General features: G+C 25.5%; 1 protein-coding gene across 2 annotated transcripts; it reads right to left on the bottom strand.

Moving 5' to 3' along the window:
* Positions 1-1,120: 1,120 nt before the first annotated feature.
* Positions 1,121-19,222, bottom strand: LOC114119839 (ATP-citrate synthase). Of its 2 annotated transcripts, none has more exons than XM_027981558.2 (14): positions 18,807-19,222; positions 6,305-6,470; positions 6,049-6,234; positions 5,792-5,982; positions 5,472-5,730; positions 4,835-5,368; positions 4,591-4,770; positions 4,362-4,485; positions 4,186-4,301; positions 3,921-4,117; positions 3,563-3,843; positions 2,439-3,127; positions 2,087-2,360; positions 1,121-1,745 (listed from the first exon to the last, which is right to left on the bottom strand). In XM_027981558.2, the coding sequence occupies exons 2-14, from the start codon at positions 6,458-6,460 to the stop codon at positions 1,654-1,656; spliced, it is 3,279 nt and encodes a 1,092-aa protein (XP_027837359.1). In that variant the 5' UTR covers positions 6,461-6,470; positions 18,807-19,222; the 3' UTR covers positions 1,121-1,653. The 2 variants fall into 2 exon arrangements, with proteins under 2 accessions (XP_027837359.1, XP_027837360.1); XM_027981559.2 differs by lacking the exon at positions 18,807-19,222 and adding an exon at positions 8,602-8,786.
* Positions 19,223-20,819: the final 1,597 nt, after the last annotated feature.

A 20,819-nucleotide genomic window follows, 5' to 3' on the forward strand; every position in this document is an offset into this window, starting at 1 on the left:
GGTATAAAGTAAAATTTAATTAAAACTGTATGCATGTCCAATGATTTATTACTATGAATTTAAATTCAAAAAATAGGTAGCTAAAAAATGTACCTATTGCAGTGACTTACTTTTCAATGATGAGGTATACTTGACACAATGACACTCTTATATTTTTATTTGATTTCATTGTCGTGTTGTATAAATAAATATAGTTTTGATAGGTATGTATTAAAAATAAGGCGCAATTTAAAGTAAGCATAATATAAAATATAGTAGGTAGTCATTCAAGACCGAATTGAATAATTTCGGCTTCCAAAGTTTTAATTTATGTCAGTATTTAACACATGACTGGTTCTAGCTCATATTAAAATAAAATATGTGCCCAAGTTTTAGATTTTGAACGGAGAAATTGATTTTATGTTTCTTTTTGTGGGGTTGCTACTTTTTGTAGCATTAAATTTTAAATTTAGAGAGTGAAGTTTGATATTAAACTGGATTAATCTATCTTAGTATTTTGAGAGGGTAAATGGACAAATACAGACAAGTTTTTAGAAAATTCGATTTTGTTTTTAAATGATAATTAAAAAATGAATAACTGTAAATTTGATTTCACCAAATTTTTATATTAACATTTCCTAGCCAATACAATTTTCAATTTATTATGGTTTATGTATAATACATTTTTTGTTTTTGAATAAAAAAGCTTACCATATTTGCTAACCATCAAATCATAAATTATGTGTAGCTAATTAACTAATTTTTAAAAAGATAAATTTAATTTATTTGTTTACAGTATTTTATATTAGTATCATTTTGATTAGAATTAACAGGTACACTATATGATAGCTATTTTTTTTAACCAAACAGGATTTTTAACTTAAAGCTCCATTTATTTCATCTATTTTAATACTTGCCTATTTTTAAAATCATATTACTTTTATCTTTTAATACATAAATAGTATTACTTAAGATAGTTAATATTTAAGTATTGTACAATGTTTGATTAAAATATGAAATTTGTGGTTAAGTATTTATATTATATTATGTATTTTAATTGTTTATTTTCTGAGTTCTATCAAAAGTAACAAAGTTTAAAGCACTAGGACATTAAAGGATTAAAAGAAAATTAAGAATGTAGTAATGTATTACCTCTACCAACTAAGAAGTTGGAGAAATTTATTATACATTTCAGACCGGTATGAGAATTTACATCTGAAATAACACTAAAAATATGAAAATAAAAATCTAAAAATTGAATATTATCACCATTATTTAAGTCAATACATAATCAAGTCAATAATAACAAACTTATTATATCTTAAACAATTTCTAAAAAAATCTTTTTAAAGACCAACAAAAAAAAAAAAATAAAAAAAAAATAAAGACGGTGCATTAAAAATGTATGCAATTTTTGTATGGGCTTACATAATAAACCCAATGAATAAATAGTAATTATTATGTACAGAGTAATAATTATTAATAGTGGTATCTAATCAAATGCAAAACTGTTTTAAATATTGAAACTGAGATGCTATTTAAAAATGCTTGTGTGTAGACTTATCAGGTAATAAATTGTGCGCAACCAAAACTTCTATTGGTGTTTATATAGCGCAAATGGATTTGTTCACTTGTCGACCAATTAAAATAGAAAACAAAATTTAAAAAATTCTCCTAATTATATTGTTCTGGTAGAACATAAGAAATGTCGTCCCATGGATGACGATAGAGTCCTTGTTTTAATCTCTTCTGATCCATAAAATGTCCTAAAAAGAAATAAAAACATGGAGTATTAATTAAAAATATGTTTTTGTACTGTTTAAAAGGATGTTAGCACACTATGTTTTCTTTCTCTGGCTCATGGGAAACATTAACAATAAAATTCCTTTTCATCAATCTTTTTTTGAGAAAAAACTTAATATTGATATTATCTCAAAACAATTAAAGATCCATTTAAGCTTACATTTTTTTTAATATAAAGCTAAAAAAATAATTAAGTAGATAACTGATATATGAATGTATGTATATAATAAGTATATGTAAGAGAAAACAAATACTGTGCTGACATTTTTTTGAAATATTCTTTATATTATGGTATATTACTAACCAATAAATCCAATACTTCTTCCAAGTACAAATAAACTGTTAATTGAACCCATATCAATATACTCTTGGGCTTCTTCTCGTGTAAAACTTCCACTATTTCTCAATAAGTCACAGAATGATACAGCAATACATCCATCAACATTCAATATAAGATTGGGTTTTTTGGATGTAGTGATTTTTTCTACTTCAAGAGCATAGTTCAATAATGGTGTGGCTGGGAAGTTTTCCAAAACAAATTCTTTTATGATCTTTACCCTCATGTCTGGATTGTTGATCTAAAAAAAAAAAAAAAATATCCATAGTTAATATTAACATTTAAATTTCTAAGAAAAATAAAAAAATAAATCGCTTACCGATTTTACACGATGACCAATGCCCATAATGAGTGATCCTTTTTTACGCATTTGGTTCACAAACTCCATTGGAATCAATCCAGAGTCATATGCTTCAGTAAATTGTTTAGCAGCTCCATCCAAAGCACCACCAAATCTGTCTCCAATAGTCAATAATCCAGAAACTAGAGATGAAACTAGATCTTTACCAGCTCTTGCGCAGACAATAGTATTGTGAGCACCAGATACAGCTGGTCCGTGATCAGCAGTTACCATAAGACACATTTCAAAGAATTTGCACACATATGGTGGCAAAGAACGTTGGAACCACAAAAGTGATATAACTCCTCCAATACCCATATCTGCTTTTAGAACATCACTGATAGGCATACCAGCATACAATAACTCTTGTCCACGTTCATCACAAATACTAGTCATGAATGAAGCTGGTTTACGAATAAGGCCAAGTTCACGTGCCCAAGAGTAGTCCATGGGAACAGTTGGTGGTGGTAATTCAGCTTGAGGAATGATAGCACCTTCTTTCACTAATTTCTTATAAACATCATGAATAATATCACCCAAAAAGTCAAATGAAGTTGGTACAAATGCACCAGCCTCCCGGAGGCTGGCATTTTTGGTAGTAGCTGTTTCTTGATCAGAGTTGGCACATGAACCAGCATGACCAAATTGAACTTCAGACGTAAACATACCTGATAGAAATACATATTGTTTTAAAACATATTTTTATATAAAGATGATCTGTAGCGTGCTTGACGTGCTAAAGCAATCAGGGATATAAGGAAAACTACAGACTTTTGATTGAAAAATACTGAAAAAGTATAGACGGGTTTTTAAAATAATAACTGATAGTTTCCAAAGAACTAATGAAAACCTGTTATAACTGTATATGCTAGGTAGTAACTAGTAAGTATACTAGTTTTTCGTACAAAAAAGAAATTAATGAGAAACAATTAAGAGGTTAGATCTTGGCAAAGATGGTATGATAAAGTAGAATAAGATCAAAAAAATCATTGCACTGTTGAAAATAAAAACGGTGTTTGATAGAAAGAAGAAAAGATCATAATAAATGTGGCACTGGTTGTAAACAGATTGTTTTAATCCTATGATAATGTGTTTAAGCTTACTTGCACAAGTTCCAATACACCAAGCCACAAGTGGTTTTGTGATTTTCTTTTGAGTCAAGGCTTCGCAAACCTCATATTCTTCAACTCCTCCAACTTCACCCAACAGTACAATCATTTTAATTTCAGGGTCTGCTTGGTATCGCATAATGTGATCCATAAATGTAGTGCCTGGATAACGGTCACCACCAATAGCTACACCTTCGTATACACCATCAGTTGTTCTTGAGATAATGTTATTTAACTCATTAGACATACCACCAGATCGAGAAACATATGCAACACTATAAATACAATTAAAATATAATTAATTTCAAACTTTTATATAAATAAAGAATTGCCTCAAAAATTGAAAAATTACCTTCCCGCTCTATATAATTTGGAATGTAAAATATTGTCCATCATACCACCAGTGTTACCAATCTTAAAACCACCAGGTTTTAATCCACCAACAGTGGCAGGTCCAATAATTGTAACTTTCTTTTCATTGGCTAATAATATTAATTTTCTTGTCATATTTTCAGGAATGCCTTCAGCAATAATAGCAATAGTTCTTATCTATACAATTTACAGTAATATTAAAGGATGAAACAGTTAGGATAGAAGAATCAGTGTTTTAATCTTACTTGAGGATAATTTAGAGTTTCAAGTGTACTGTCATAAGCAGATCGTAAAGAGGCAAAATTTACTAAGACATCAGCATTTTGATGTCTCGACATGGCATCTTCCATTCTTTTGTACACTAAAATATAAAAAAAAAATTTGATTAGATGTATCAAATAAATAGATAGATATCACTTACCAGGAATTAAAACTTCTTTATGTCCCCAGTAAAATTTCAATTTATGATCACCAGTGAATGGATATACAAGACAAGCAACAGACGGTTCATGTCTCCGGCAAACAAAATCAAAATCAAGCATACTCTGGAAAATAAAACCAGTTTATAATATTTTAATTAAATAAGACTTATTTTAAATAAAGACTGCATTAAAAGATAATAAAAATTAAGTATGATAATTATGATTTACCTGTACAGCTCTAGTTTGCATTCCCCAAACAATAGCTCTTGTATTGCTTCCAAACAAAGGTTTAACAGCAGGGGCTGTCAAAGTTAACTTAGGTCGTACAGATGATGTTACTGTTGGACTTGTAGCGCCATTTTTAGATCCATCAACAACTTCTTGTTGTGCATTCACAGAATTTGAGTCCTGAACAATTGATTTTTTATTTTTCAATATCAATAAATAACTTAATTATAAGCAAATGTATTACCTGTCCACCAGGTAAGAGAAAATTGGCAGTAACAGATTCTTGTTCAGTTTCTTTTGGTATTGGTTTTTTACCCAGAGCATACCCAACAATAGCTGTCATATGAGTTTCTGGTCCGAATACATAAATGGGAATACGTAAAGTCTTTCCTACTTCCCTTATGATTCTAAGACCTTCTTGATAGTTAGGACCAGCACGACGTACGTATATTGTGATATTGTGATCTAAAATTTTAGTCTGGTATTCTGTCAAAGCTGTGACGATACCTTTAAATGTTGCTGCTACATTAGTGAAATTGGCAATTCCACCTCCAGTAATTAAAACTTTGCCATCAGGATGTTTTTCTTGAGTCATCAAACCCAAAATTGTTTTTGCATACTCATAAGTTTGTTGTTCTGATGGAGCACCACTGTATTCTCCATAATTGGCTAATTCGCTACTACCACCATAGTCACAAATGGTATCAGCATAAATAACAGAGGCACCACCTCCAGCAACCATTGTCCAGATACGTCCTTTTTTGTTTAAAATTGTTAACTAAATAAAATGAAAAATAATTAGAAATTATTAGAAAACCTTTTTAAAAATTGAAATGATTATTATCAAAAATACTAAATAGCATTATTTTTATATAAATTACTTTAAGTGAGGCTCCACTTTTAGCATCTAAATCTGCAATGTATGCTTCTTCTGGGAAGGCATCTCTTCCAAATGGTGGTGGGTATTCTATTTCACCCCAAGAAGAACGACAAATAAAATCAGCAGTAGAATCAATTTTTGCAGCCAAATCCAAAATATATATAGCACTATCTGTTACTACCAATGGGTTAATTTCCAAGTATGTGAAGTAAAGATTAACATACATTTTGTATAAAGCAACTATAAATGTTGCAATGGTTCTAAAATATATGAATTTTTATAAATTTTAAAAATGTATTAGTTATTTTACAATGTAATTACTTTTGTTTGGCTGGGCTGACTTTGGTTAATAACTTTTCTAAGATTTGTTCCTCAGTTACATTTTGTCCAATTGGTACTTCAAGTTTTAATGCTTTAGCATCAACATCTCCAATGTCTACACCACCCTCGTGATGGAAGAGAATTGTATCAGCATGGCGATGAGAGTAGATACATACATATGCTTCTTCTTCCTACTCATAAAAATATCTTTAGATATATTAATTTATTTTAAACAAACAAGCATAAATTCTACACACATCTTTATGAGGAATGAATGGTTCAATGATGAAATTTTTCAATTTTCCACTGGCACGACCAATTTGTTGGTCTTTTCCCAAACGCTCTAGAATCCACTGTTTAGCTTCAGAATAGTTAGTTTTTACTTTGATCAAGCCTAATTTACCACGACGTTTTATTAACTGATCAGGTTTTGCAACTAAGCTCTAAAAATATTAAAATATTCATTAACTATTATTAATATTAATTAAAAATAAAATATTTAAAAAAAAATACTTCAGTTTTAAGCCATGGGTTATCTAGTACGAGATCTTCCCATTTTGTGTTTTCATTAACTGAAGCAAACCGGCATTTCACAGCAGATGTTAATGGGGCTAAATTTCTGTTTATGATATCTTTACCGGTTGCTTCACTAATTGCTTTGGCTGACATTATGAATCAACTGAAATATAAAATATATAATAAGTAATTAAATTAATAGTTTTTAATTTTATTAATTAATTATTACATTTTTTGAAAAAAATATAGACCACCCATAAACCCCAAATAAAAGTGTGTTTTAATTTTCATGTGTAATATAAAATTTACATTGCTTTATACTGCCAAGAACTATGAATTTAGACAAACCATAAAATATAATATGATGTTAGATATTGCTGATAGCAATACTTCGATAATACTTTCTTTCTAACGTATAATTTATTTTTATAATCTTACAACAGATCACTTGTGTTTTAAGTCACTCCTCTAGGAGGATTACCTTATATTATTAACAAAGACCAAATTCTTGATGGATAAATTAGTTAAATTAAAAAAATGTTAAAACATTAAATCCAAGTACATTTTAACAAAAAAATGCCTGGTCAATTTATTAGTGACTATTGAGCAATTTTTTCTATCAATTTCTATAGTATTAAAAAAAATATAGATAACATAGGGGTCATTAAAGGTCAATTTAATTTATAAGTAAACTTGAACGACCTTAAATATTATATATTATTCTTAAAAATATATCATATATATATATATATTATATAAGAAGCATATTATTGAGAATAAATTAAATAAAAATAGTTTTTTTTGTTATTATTAAAATACATTAATATATTCTATTAAGCAAGAGTGAATATCAAAAATTTGTTATAAATTTATAATCATTGATTCTTTATAATATTTATTTTATAATTTGAATTTATACCTATAATTATATAATGACTTTGTAGTTGAAACAAGGATAAATCATGTATGACGTGTAGGTTTGATTAGAATAGATATATTGCCACAAATTAATGAACATAATATATTAGACTATCACTAAATATATCAATATAATTGCATGCTTAATTGTTAATTAACAACACGTTAAAAATAATACAAACGAAACATGCTTTAAAAATAAATATTAAAACAATATTTTACTATTTATGTAATTTCGACAGTTTTCTATAATTCGTTATTAGGTACATATGAATATAATATAATATAATATCATGTATTGTTTCAAATGAATGAATAAACAATGCATTTATACAATAATGTATGTATATTACATAAAATTCTTGCTAAAGTAATAGATTATGACACATGTTATGTGATCCTCGTATTAATTGCAATTTTAATATTAAAAAAAATATACATTCCTATAGTTACAGATAATATTTTAGTTTATTTTAATAGTTTAGATATCTATAATAATATTTATTTATTTATATTTATTATTAATTTAAAAATATTATATTTTCTTTATATAGATTTAATTTAAAAACAATATTTTAGAAATTAATTTTTAATATTTTTTTTAACTGATAAATATTATTACAACTACTTTTAGTAATACTTTCTTAATTTAAAATTCAATACATCTTCTATACTAGTAAAAATACATCAAATAAAACTACGATTGCTTTTTTTAGAAATACCAAAAACATGGTTAAAACCAGTTTTTTTTTTTATTAATTTGGTTATTATATTGAATTGTTTTTCATAATTTACTTATGTTTGAAAAATATCAAAATATGAGAGCATCTATTGTCATAATTTTTAGCATTTAACAATTCGTACAAAAATACATAATACAGGATTATAAGAATGTATATTATAATTATGAAAATATTTTAATCACTTCGTTTAAAATCTAAAAACAGTCATACATCAATGCTATTAAATTTCAAGAAAATATTACCTATCAATAGAAAATTATGATCAGAATGCAAACATTGTTGATACCTAATTGTTATTTTACTGTTATATTTAGTAAAATGAATTATTACTTTTAGTTAAAAGTGAGCATGACTCAATCATTTAATTATATTCACTTATTTTAAAAGCACAGGTTTTTGGATTTTTAGTATTTATTTAATATTTTCAACTCCTAAATAAAATAATTTTTCAAAAATTACAAAAATCGGGAAAAGTATCCGTTATTGTTTTAATTTCTAAACTAACTTAAAATCACTGAAAAAAACTACTATTTTTTAAACATTAATTTTAATAAATAAATAAAAATAAAAAATAAATGTAAAATTAAAATATTATAACTAAATAAGAAAAAAAAATTGCAAAAAGCAAATTACCGTCAGTATAGTGTTTATGTGGATAAATAGACCGATGCCGATAAATGGAGATCGTTATAATATATTAAATGTGTTTCTATTAAAACACGGTATTAAGTTAATACTTAATAATAACGATTCACCACTATGCAGTATACCATGAGGCGGAAAGTGAACACCGTCGATGGCGCGAACACGACTGACACGATCGGAGAAAGTTATTAAGCTCGCCCTTTCTTACGTGACCAAGGTCGTAACAATATCCAAAGCAATATTATAACCTATTGACTTAGACCGGTATAGATAATAATGATTAAGACTGAGAAGCCTGTTTTGTTCGGTCAATTGATCATAAAAAAGCTTTCGATAGCAAATCTTCGGGTAAAAAATAAAACAATTATATATTTAACTCAGAATGTTCTTAAAATTGTTAGTTTACAAAATAATCATTTAAGTTACGTTATTTGTATACACAAATAACTCTTTTAATAGAAAAAATGTAATAAATTACATTCGATAATTTAGTAATTAAATTATGTATAGGTACACTTTAAAATAAAAATTTTATTTACAATAGTATTGATTTAGTGTCGTTTATAGTATTCGTATGTATAAAAATGTACACTTAAATTATATGATTTTAATATAAGAGCATATTTCTAACTTTTATACGCCTACCATATTGGTAGTATTGATGTATATTGTATAATGTATATATTTTCAATTTATTTGAACTAGGTGTCGGACCTAGTACTTAAATAATTATTTTTCATAATAATATGATTATTTTATCATTTATAAATAGTATAGGTGCTATAAAGGATAATAACGAACGTGAGAATGCGAGATCAAAATAATATTTTAATATCTGTTGAAATAAAAATCATATTATTAATGATTGATATCTACAAAAGAATTCATAACTATTTGGGAAAAAAAATGAAAATGTTAAGAATAGTTGAAAAAACTTGAGATTCAAATTGAGAGAACCAGAATATTAAAATATATTGATACAAGTTTTAGTAATTAATTATAATAGGTATAGGATACGTTTATAATTAAAACTGAACTAAGAAAATTAATTAAAAAAATACATTGAATGTAGTATCTGAAAAAATAATTCCTAATGAATAAAAGTATTTATTTAAGTTATAAACCGTTTGAATTTTTACATAAAACTTTTCTAAAAGCATTTGATTTTAAAATATTTTGTCTAATTAAATGTAATTACTACATTACTTATTTTGTCAAATAACTGATACAATTTTATTTTAGCGCATATTCTTATTGTATATACAACTTTATAGATAAAATGTTTTTTTAACAAAAAATATAAAAAATAATATTTTGTATTTGTGATGCTGGACGTGTTGCGTGTGTTTATTTAGGTAATTAGGTATAAAGGCCAACTACCACTAAGTTGTTTGAAATTAATAACTGAAGGCCGTCTTCATAATTCGAAATTAGACTAGAATTAATATAAAACTATATAGTAGTATATCGAAGAATACAAATACGACGTAGGTATACTGTTTTAATTATCAAACCAAAATTTAGGTCTGAAATAAAACTCGTCATGTCATAATATGTAGTATTACAAGTTTTCCCACAAGTAAGAATCTGGTTAGACTTAACTTATAAATAAGCAGGAAACTAATAACATGCATGTACTAGATACTTTTCTTTCGACCTTGTTGAAAGACAAGGTTATGTTTTTCATAAGTTGTTAAAATACGAAATTTTTAAGTATGTCTTGGAAAAAAGTACGTAATAATATTAGATGCTATGATCATGAATGATCTATAAGGCTTATTCTATATATTAATCGTAAAAACCCTCCCTACATACCTCATGAAGCATTACAATTTATTTATGTTTATTATATTTACCTTAAATACAAGAAATCAAATAACTATATTGCAATATTAAAATAGTGCATTTAAAACATGTTTATAGCAATTTAGGTAAAATACAGTAAGCTATTTAAGTAAATCAAATAAATCATGTTTATTTTTCATTGCATAAAAAAATTGTTGCCAATTAAAGACACTTATATTTCATAAAATCAAATTTATTTTCCACTTAGGCAATACATTAATGGAGATACATTTAGGAGGCCTAACTAATAAAGAAATATTATTAATGTTATATTTCTAAGAATTAAAATAAATTTTAAATCTCATACCGATTTCACCTAAGTTAATATACAACGATAAAAGTGAAAGTAAAACGTGTCAACACGATAAAGTAAACAATATGATGTAAGGACGGGAGAAAACACGGATTAACAAATTATCTATTTTTGTATATTTGTCGTTAGAAACGTTGATATCGAATAATAATATTTGACTTATTAACTTATTCAGAAATACAATTATTTCAGGCGAAAAGCTAACAAATGTATTTATACCGAATCAATAATAAGGTCAACACAAATAAACGAGTACAAATATACCATTACCATTGAGGTTATACTATAGTTTCATTATTCTATTGAAAACTCAAAATAATAAAACATAATATATTAATATACATTTATAATACATTATATTATAAGTAATAAGTAATAACCAATTCAAAAATACATAAATGTATAATTAGTCGGCAGAAAAAAAAACTTATTTAATTTTAAATGTCGATGTGTTTAAAGTACAAGTGTGAGAAATCATAAATACTTATAAATGAACTAAAGTTACTCCAAGGACTCCTTGACATTGATAAACCCTAACCCTGCTGGTATCAGTATTAGTTCGTAAATTCGTATTTATATTAATATAGACGCATTACTATCTGACGTATTATTGATACTATATATACATAATAATTAAACTATTTACGAGCTACAAGGTACGTGTAAGATCTATTATACCTAGTGGATAATAATGTTGTGATGTAACTACGAACGACTTTTTTCCCATATTAAAATATTATAAATATATCTAATAGTAAGCTAGTTCATATGTATTTTGTTATAGTAATAAGTATAAATGACCAAGTCAATTTGTACACAATGGAATTAAAATAATAATATAATTAATATAATGATTCAAATCAAACATCAAAACGTAAGAATATTATCTTCATTGATGATTATTTTTAATCAAATAGAAATGAATTTAATTTTAATAGAAACTACAAGTATATTGTATAAATATAATTTGTACAGTTACAAATTTCAAAAAAATATTCTAATTCTTAATAATATATTTTTCTTATTGGAAAATTATTATTTTTCACAAACTTATTACAAAGGTTATGTATAGACTTAGGAATATTAAACTATTATTATGTACATAAATACATTAATAATCTAAATAACAGATAAAAATATAGTTTTGTTAATAAAGATGACATAGACTTTCAATAGAATAATCTTACGAAAACAATGTATTTAGAAAATTCTAAAGATTCATTTCATTCAGTTTTATTCATTCATTAGATATTTCATTAGGTACACTTTCAAGAGGAACAGTGTATCATTGTATATCATAATTATATTTTTAGTAAAATAAAATTAATTTAAACGTAATGTAAATTATTGTTTACTTTGTTTAAATAAAACTTATAGAATAAAAATAATTAATTAGAAATTAGATATTAGAATTAAGAAGAGCCAAATTAATAATTATATAACATTAGATTTTGATAAAATAATAACGTAAAAGGTACTATTAATAATATAATAGATTCTTTGCAAAGCATGCATAACGTAACATTATAATAATTAAATATACATTTGAAAACAGTTTAAAACGGTCTACTGTGATCTTAGTTCTCAATATAAGTATTACAATACTTAATAAAATGTTCATAATAATAATTTATCGCAACATTCAAACATTTTGAGATTAAAATGTAAATTGTAATGAATATCTTATGCACAGCCTAATGGGTTATAAATGTACAAATAATATTTCCCTCCAAAAAAAAAAAAAGTATTAGGGTGTTTAATATTATACATTATACTTCAATTTCAAAATCGATAAAATTTAACGTGATTAAAATCTTATATGTATAATAAGCACAACAAAATTGCCACAATAGATTTTCAAAATTTATTAACATTTTTGAATATCACAGTCTCTATAATACAATTTACAGGTCTTCGGATAAGTGATTCTCCATCTTATAGTTGCGCAATTTAATTATAAGCACCATATTGAGTTTGTTTATTTTCTTATTTATCCGATAAATTTATGTGTAAAAGTAAAATTAATGTTAAAATATAATTTAATTATTAGATATAAAATAGATATGATTTAATAATACTAAAATAATAAATAATAACAAATAAAACTGTTTTATTACATTTTTTTTTTCGGTAGGTAAATTTTGAGTGGAGTAATAAATATTTGAATTATTGATAATATAATGATATTTATTTTTGTGTCTGTTAATATTTGTTGGGACAAAAAAAATCCTTCAACCTCCAACTTTAAGAATGGTAGCAAATTAAATCTAGATAGTATAGTTTGGAGGGGGAGGAAGTATTGTACTATTTAAAGTAATATTTTAATAACTGAGAAAAATAATCAAACATATGGGAAAAATAGGAATATTAATTAATGTAACACCATATTTTGACAAATTCTAAATTATACTGGGTGATTCTTTTATCAAACAATAGTATACTCATTATTTAAAATCTAATAACGTTATTTCGGTATAGTTTATGAATTATAACTGTTATAAGTATGTTAAGTTTAGGTAAGTGAAGGTAGGGACTAGAGAAGTACGGGATACTCTAAAAATGTTGGTCTACCAGGCACATACACAAAAAAAAAATCGGGTGGGGGGGAGGGTCATAATTTTTTTTTACAATAATCAATATTTATTGATGAATGATGATATAAATAAACTACACAACTATTAATTTTCGGGGAAGGGGGGGGGGGTTGAACCCCAAACCCCCCCTTGTATACGTGCCTGTGGTATATTACTTTACTACTCCGCTTACTTAAACTTTAAATACTTGTAACTCGTAAACTACTTGTACGTACTTTGATTTTGATGTATCAAAATACTTATACCAATTTATATGGTATATCAGTATTAATTTAAATAAAATATGTAAATAAAAATTAACTGCTATTATAGTATTACACGAATCATATATATAATGCTTTATGTAAAGAACTAGTTGAAATTTCAACCTACCAACTAAATTAATAATAGTAGTATAAACAGTAAATATATGTTTAGAAATAGAGGGAAACCTTCAGTTTTTAAGTTTCATCATTGCTCAGAATATTTTTTCATGTACAATGATTTATTATTGAATTTGAATATTACCTATCCATTACACTGTAATGATTACAGTGACCTACTTAATAATGATACAAATTCAAAACCAACCATACAGCAGTTCTTTGGATATTTTTTCTAATTAAAATTTTGTATATTATATTTTATTCGAGATTTTATTTTAGTATAATTTGAATAATAAGTTATCCATTAATATGACTTTATGAGGGAGGAGAGGAAAATGAGAATCGAGAAATAATGAAGATATACAAGAAAAACAGCTAATTCATTGTGTACCCAGACCAAAAATTGAAAACTAGTGATGCTGTGACAATTGGAAAAGTATTTAGCAATGTATGCATAAAATTATAAAACTATTCAAAATATATGCTGAATGAGTGGAAAAATTAAATCATAAATAAAATTAATTTTGATTAATATGAATTATAAATTGACTTTTAAATAACAGATTAGTTGATTATTAAACAAGCTTAGTGCTATATAGATGAGCAGTTATAATTTTATAATATAGAAATAAAACACTGAAAAAAATGAGAGAAATTATGTTTTTATAGATAAAAATATGAAGCTGTTTAATTTATACTAATATATAAATATTTCTCTTCAAAACTTTTACATATTTGGTTTAATAATTGACAATTCAGAAAGTTTAATAATTGCCTAATTGAATGAAATCATGATTATAATACACGAGGAGGATCACAAAAGGGATACTAATTTTACAATTCAAATTAGTAACCTCTATAATTATATACTGTATATTTCAATAGATAGTCAAGAATTGGTGAAGAAGTTGAAATATTTTTATGTTGCAAACTACATTGTCTTAGACAGATAAAATTAAAATAAATTAATAATAAAAATTGTTCTAATTTTGTATAAACAAAGTCAATTTTTGTTTGAACGAGCTAGATATAATACAAAATATTATTATGTTAAATAAGACTATACTATACAGGGTGATTTTTTTATCAAACAACACTCATTATTTCCAAAAGTATTGATGTTTTTGAAAATATTTTTTTACATAGTTTCAAATTGTTAAAAAAACAACATTTTTATAAAAGAATTATATTTTTAAATATTTTTTATCCTTATAATTTTTTTACTTTTTTGAATGACAACATAGATTTTTAATTTTATATTCCAAAGCAGAATAATTTGTTGAGTATTTTGAAACATAAAAATCGAATTTAGGGTGAGTAGTTTATGAGTTATACTTATTCAAAGTTTAGACAAGCGGAGTAGTGGACAATCATTTTGCGGGGTAACCCCGTACCACTCCACTCCGCGCAGCTTAACTTTAAATACATATAACTCATAAACTACTCACCCTAAATTTGATTTTTATGTATCGAATTACTCAGAAAATTATTTTGCTTTGGAATATGAAATTAAAAATCTATGTTGTTATTCAAGAAAGTAAAAAACTTAAAAAATTATAAGGATAAAAAATATTTTCAAAAAAATAAATTCTTTTGGAAATAATGAGTGTTGTTTGATAAAAAAATCACTCTGTATAAAATAATATTACTATCTAATATCTATGATAATATATTTATTACAATTAACATTTAACCACCTTGAAATCTTAAAAAGTTTATATAAAAATATCTTATAAAATAATATATTAAACAAAAAAATCGTTAGTTCATAATTTTGTTTTATAATATACCTAATAAATAAAAAAAAAATAAAAAATGAGGAATCATTTTAAATTAGGTATATACCTACTATTTTTATGCTATAAGCAGGTGTGACCAATATTTTTTAACTCACGAGTCACATTCAAATTTTATATTTATACTGAGGGCTGCATATACTTCATTTTGATAAAATGAACATTTTTCTATATTCAATTTTAATAATTAAAATTAAAAATTGTACGATATTTTGTAATTCTTAAAAGTTAAAAGCTTATTAAAATAAGTAAAAACAAATAAATTTAAATTTTTCTTTTATACCTATAGAAATTTCTATTTTTTATTAAATGATCATGAGTTGGTTACAATTTTCTCCTGCGAATTCAGCCCGCGGGTTGGGTATTCCTGCTATAAGTGTATGAATGTATGATTTAAAATAGGTACCATTAAGGTAGCATAGTTACAAAAAATGTTTCTATAATATAGAAACATTATTATTGTACCTACATAATATTATTATGAAGGTAACTAGGTACAAAATAGAATCAACAAATTACAACCAGGAAAAAATATACCTAACATTATATTTACTATTTTTTAATCTCTGATATCTGAATTAGATTTTGTATTAATTTATAATACACACAATTCAGTATTTTGCAAAAATAAATTATCACACATAGAGGTAATGAAATTGCATACTTATGGAATGTGCATTTGTATTCCATATGTGAAATAAAAACTGTTGTATCCTAATATAAACTAATCTTATTTCGATACAAATAAAAATTGTTATAGATATATTAATATAAGGTTACAGTAGTATATTAAAATTATAAACAAATTGTTTATTTTTTTGAAAAATTGTGTTAAGAACAATGAAATATTAATATTAAATCCATGAATTTAATGTTTAACAATGTTGAAAATTATTTTTATTTGTTGTTAAATACATAGTTATTAATTTTAGACATTATTTTTATGTAAAATAAGTTTAAAAAAAAGTATAAAGAACAGGTTAATTTATATTAAGTACCTAATTTTATTAAAAACCCATTTTATCATTGTACCTAAAAAAAGATATAATGTTTATATTTAAAAAAATAGTCTATTATTGCATTGAAAGTAAATTTATAATATTCATAACAATCATATTATATTATATATATTTAAACAACCACATTTTTAAGCTTTTAAAACTTATAAAATGTTCATTAAGATTCTACTAAAAGGTAAAATATATTTTGATGATGAAATCTAATACTGTGACATTAAAATTCATATCATAATTTGTAATTTAAGTAAGTCATTATTAAGTTTATTAGATATTTAAATATCTAAGTTATATCTATTAAATCGATATAGAATGAAACTAGTAAGTGTTATCATCTTTTATTATCAAATATCATTATAGTTAATACTGTCATACTATCACTCTTTAACATGACTATCCTTCCTCAATACTTTTTTAGATTCCTTTCCTTATACTTGCTTATAATCTCATTTAGCACCTACGTACTGACCTACCTATTATCTACTAAGTAGTAACTATACACCAGGGGGTCACCAAATGGTGTCCCATGAACAAATTTTATGCAGATCATAAATAAAAAATAAAAGGTATCATTACTTACAATTTTTTAATAGTAAAATGTAAAGAATTTATACTTTGAATGGTATTTTCTAATTGTATGAAACTATGGCTATTATCATGACTATCAACCAAGACTACCTTCGTAAAACAACTATGACAATATATTTGCAATATCTATGAACTGAGTACTAGCGTTACAATTTACAATTATCTATCATTACCTATATTATTAGTTTTTGTAAAGTTGCATTTCCCTTATATTTACGTGTTAGTTTAAAGAACTGTCATATTATCACTCTTTAACATGACTATCCTTCCTCAATACTTTTATTGATTCCTTTCTTTATACTTGCTTATAAATCTCATTTAGCACCCACCTAAATGTCAGTGTAGTAATTATGTTGATCGCGTATTGTTTTTGTCTGTATATTTTAATTTATAACTAATTTTTTATTAATTAAATAATATTATGAACATTTAATTATAATAATATATTATATTATCGTGTACAGTTTATAAAATTTACAACGTACGAGTGAATACTGTGTACTTAAATTTGTTTTTTTTATTCTTCGAATATGTCTATACATAATACATATTAAGAAAATTCACAAAGAATTTAATAAGATTGGTTCATATGAATAAAAATGAGGTTGTTAGTGATAATGCAAAAGTGGGCAAATTTGGCAGTCTCAGCTTAGATAGCAAATTGTGATGTTTCACAAAACAAGGTAGTTTTGTACAACAAGAAAGATCCTAACCTTTGAATTATAATTGTCCTTAATGAAACCTTTAATATTTAAAAATTAATTGGCAACCCCTGCTATAGTAGTTTAAAGTTTAAACTGCCTAGTTTTACACAACTATTGTCAGTATATTATATTGTTGGCACAACATGATTTGTATCAATTTACCTAGTTACAGTGAGTTACATTGTATACATAATTACTTCTAAGACACACCTTAAATACAAATTAAATATTATACCTATTTCTTGATATAATAATTTAGTTTACAGAAACATGTTATGTCTGTTATAACTAATTCTTATTTAATCATCAGATCATAAATAATTAATATTACCTATAGGTACAAGGCTGAACATATTTTAAAATACTATTTTAACACTCCAATTTAATTACTAAATTTTCGAGTAAATTTTAATGATATTTGAGTACCTAAATAGAGTAAAATAGAAATTAACTGTAATTGTTTTGTCCTAGGATACAACATAGTAGTAAACAACACAAGTTACAACCATGTACAGTCTTTGAATATGATAACATTTTAAATGATCTCAACTTCTAAATAATTTAGTCATTACCGAATGACTAAGCACTTCACTAAAAATTATACGGTTTGTTTTAGAATATATCACAATTCTCAATAAGCTGATAATTTTTTTTATTTGTGTAATCATACTATAGTATCATTGCATTGGGTTATATTTTAACAGACGGGGATAATAGCTACCCAATTAAGTTAGTAGGCCAAGAAACATAAGGATGTGACTAAATCGAGACGTCTATACATTTTAAATTATAATATAACAAATCATCATCACCCGTTGGTAGCAATAACATTTATCTGTTAATATAATAACAATGCGATCAATACACGCATAATACAAAATACCTAGGTATTATGTAAAATAACAATTATTAACAATTGAAATAACAGTAATAATAATGTAATATATATATATAACGTAATAAAATGCTTACATTTCGAACAATAATAATTGTAGGTGTAGTATCTCGTCGTGTGCGCGCGTTATTCGTACCGCGTTGATGCGGGCGTGTAACAACAATGTAATGGCAATAATATTATTTTAACGTGTTTCGTTTTACGTCGGTACCGGCAGTTAAAAGCGAAACGAATGTCTTTTTAGTTATATAAAATTTGTACTTGGGACAAATTGGCGACGGCGATTCATAAACGACTGACGTACAAACTAGTATTATTATTATTATTATTCTTCGATGTGACGTATGGGAAGAATAACCCGAACAGGAGCGATAATGAATTTTCGGTATTCGATAAAAAGAGTATAATACGAACGAGCAATGGTGATTTAAGTAATCGGTTAACACATTGCCGGAACTGGTTGACAGGACACTACGACAACTCACGCCATCGTAACGGGAAATGTGGCAGGTAAATTGGCCACAGTGGTTGTTATCACGGTGGACAGTTGACAGTGCAGGCAATGTAGTCTGTTTGCCCCCGATCTTGGGCACACTGCGATCTGACGGACGAATCGTTTTTTAGGGGGTTTTCACTTCACGAGCCGCCAGATTTTACTCATTAGAATTAAATTAACTACTTAACATTTAAAATACGATGTGCCGAACACTTACGCTGTATCTCGAGTATAATAATTGCTTATAAAATATTATCTAGTTATTACGGATTGACAATCATTAATTTTCTAATTTCTTATGCGATGGCATCAAAACGATTGTACTATGTCCAAATCAGCAATATTCAAATTATTTCTATTTGACTGTAGCTTAGGCCTTAAAATATACTACGAGTTTATGTTCTAATGAATAATGTTTATTCATTAGGTATACCGGTGACAAATCTAATAGGAACTTATTGATACTAAATTATTGTGACATTAACTTGTAAACGACCCGCTTAGGAAGTTATTACTTGCAATCACGATTAGTAGTAGGTACCTACTGTATTTTTGTAATCGTATTGGTAACTAAGTAGGTATTAACAATTGGCCATAGGACATTTAATTCTATTAAGTTGAATTGGGAAACGGTTTGGGGTAATAGCGTATTAGCGTAATAAAGTTCATTGGGAAGTGTATTCTCATAAATTTATATTTTACTAAATATCATTATAAAATAAAAAAATATATTGTATTGTCCAATATCGACATTATTCTGTCTTGTCCTAATTTTAGAGGTCATAGCCCATATATTATATAACTCGTGTGGCCGTATCTCATGGCAATTTATGTACGTCAATACGTCATAATATACCATTACTCATTACGTATTGTATTGAACATTTTATTAGTTCAACAAACGTCCGTCAAAGGTGAATAAGGCAAATAGTGGTAAACTAGTAGGTAGTCTATTTCATTAAAAAAAACACGCCGTAAAAGACCACAATATTTATCATGTATAATAGTTTCAAACGAAATCTCGTTTACAACACGTAGTAATTATACGTTATGCTTACTATGACGTGAACATTTAATTCGTATTTAAAACGGTATGCTAATTGCAAACCGTTATTGTCTTGTAGAAAACGATTATGAGTAATTCATAAGCAACGAACAGTCTTATGTGTGCAGGAAATACATTTAATTTTTTCTACAAACTATGAGTAGAGGGGAGTTTTATAGATGGCCCATTGTTGAATAAAAATGTACATTGATAATTGTTAATTTGAAACAAAATTTCTGATAAATTATTTTATAAAATACATTTTTATTAAATTATATTTATTCATATTTAATATTAAATTGATAAAACTATATGTTAAATCAAATCATTTATTTAGATTAAAAATAATATTTTTAATATTTACTCAAGTTTAAATAGTTATTATTCTTTATGTATTTTAGAAATTCTTAATATATTATATAGATTTTACATAAATGATTGAGTACAAAACGTGATAGAATCATGTACAAATTCAACATTATAAATCTTAAAATAAAACTAAACGGTTATTCAAAAAAATCTTTAATTAATAAATTTCATATTTTTCTG

The sequence above is a fragment of the Aphis gossypii genome, chromosome 2, assembly GCF_020184175.1.
Source record: "Aphis gossypii isolate Hap1 chromosome 2, ASM2018417v2, whole genome shotgun sequence".
NCBI lineage: Eukaryota > Metazoa > Arthropoda > Insecta > Hemiptera > Aphididae > Aphis > Aphis gossypii.

Bases quoted from the DNA above. Each gene is read 5' to 3' on its own strand.
- LOC114119839 (XM_027981558.2), bottom strand. From the start codon at position 6,460: ATGTCAGCCAAAGCAATTAGTGAAGCAACCGGTAAAGATATCATAAAC. The intron at 5,731-5,791 runs GTAATTACATTG...CATATATTTTAG, and splicing joins GTCAGCCCAGCCAAACAAAA to AACCATTGCAACATTTATAG. The intron at 3,844-3,920 runs GTAATTTTTCAA...TTGTATTTATAG, and splicing joins AAATTATATAGAGCGGGAAG to TGTTGCATATGTTTCTCGAT.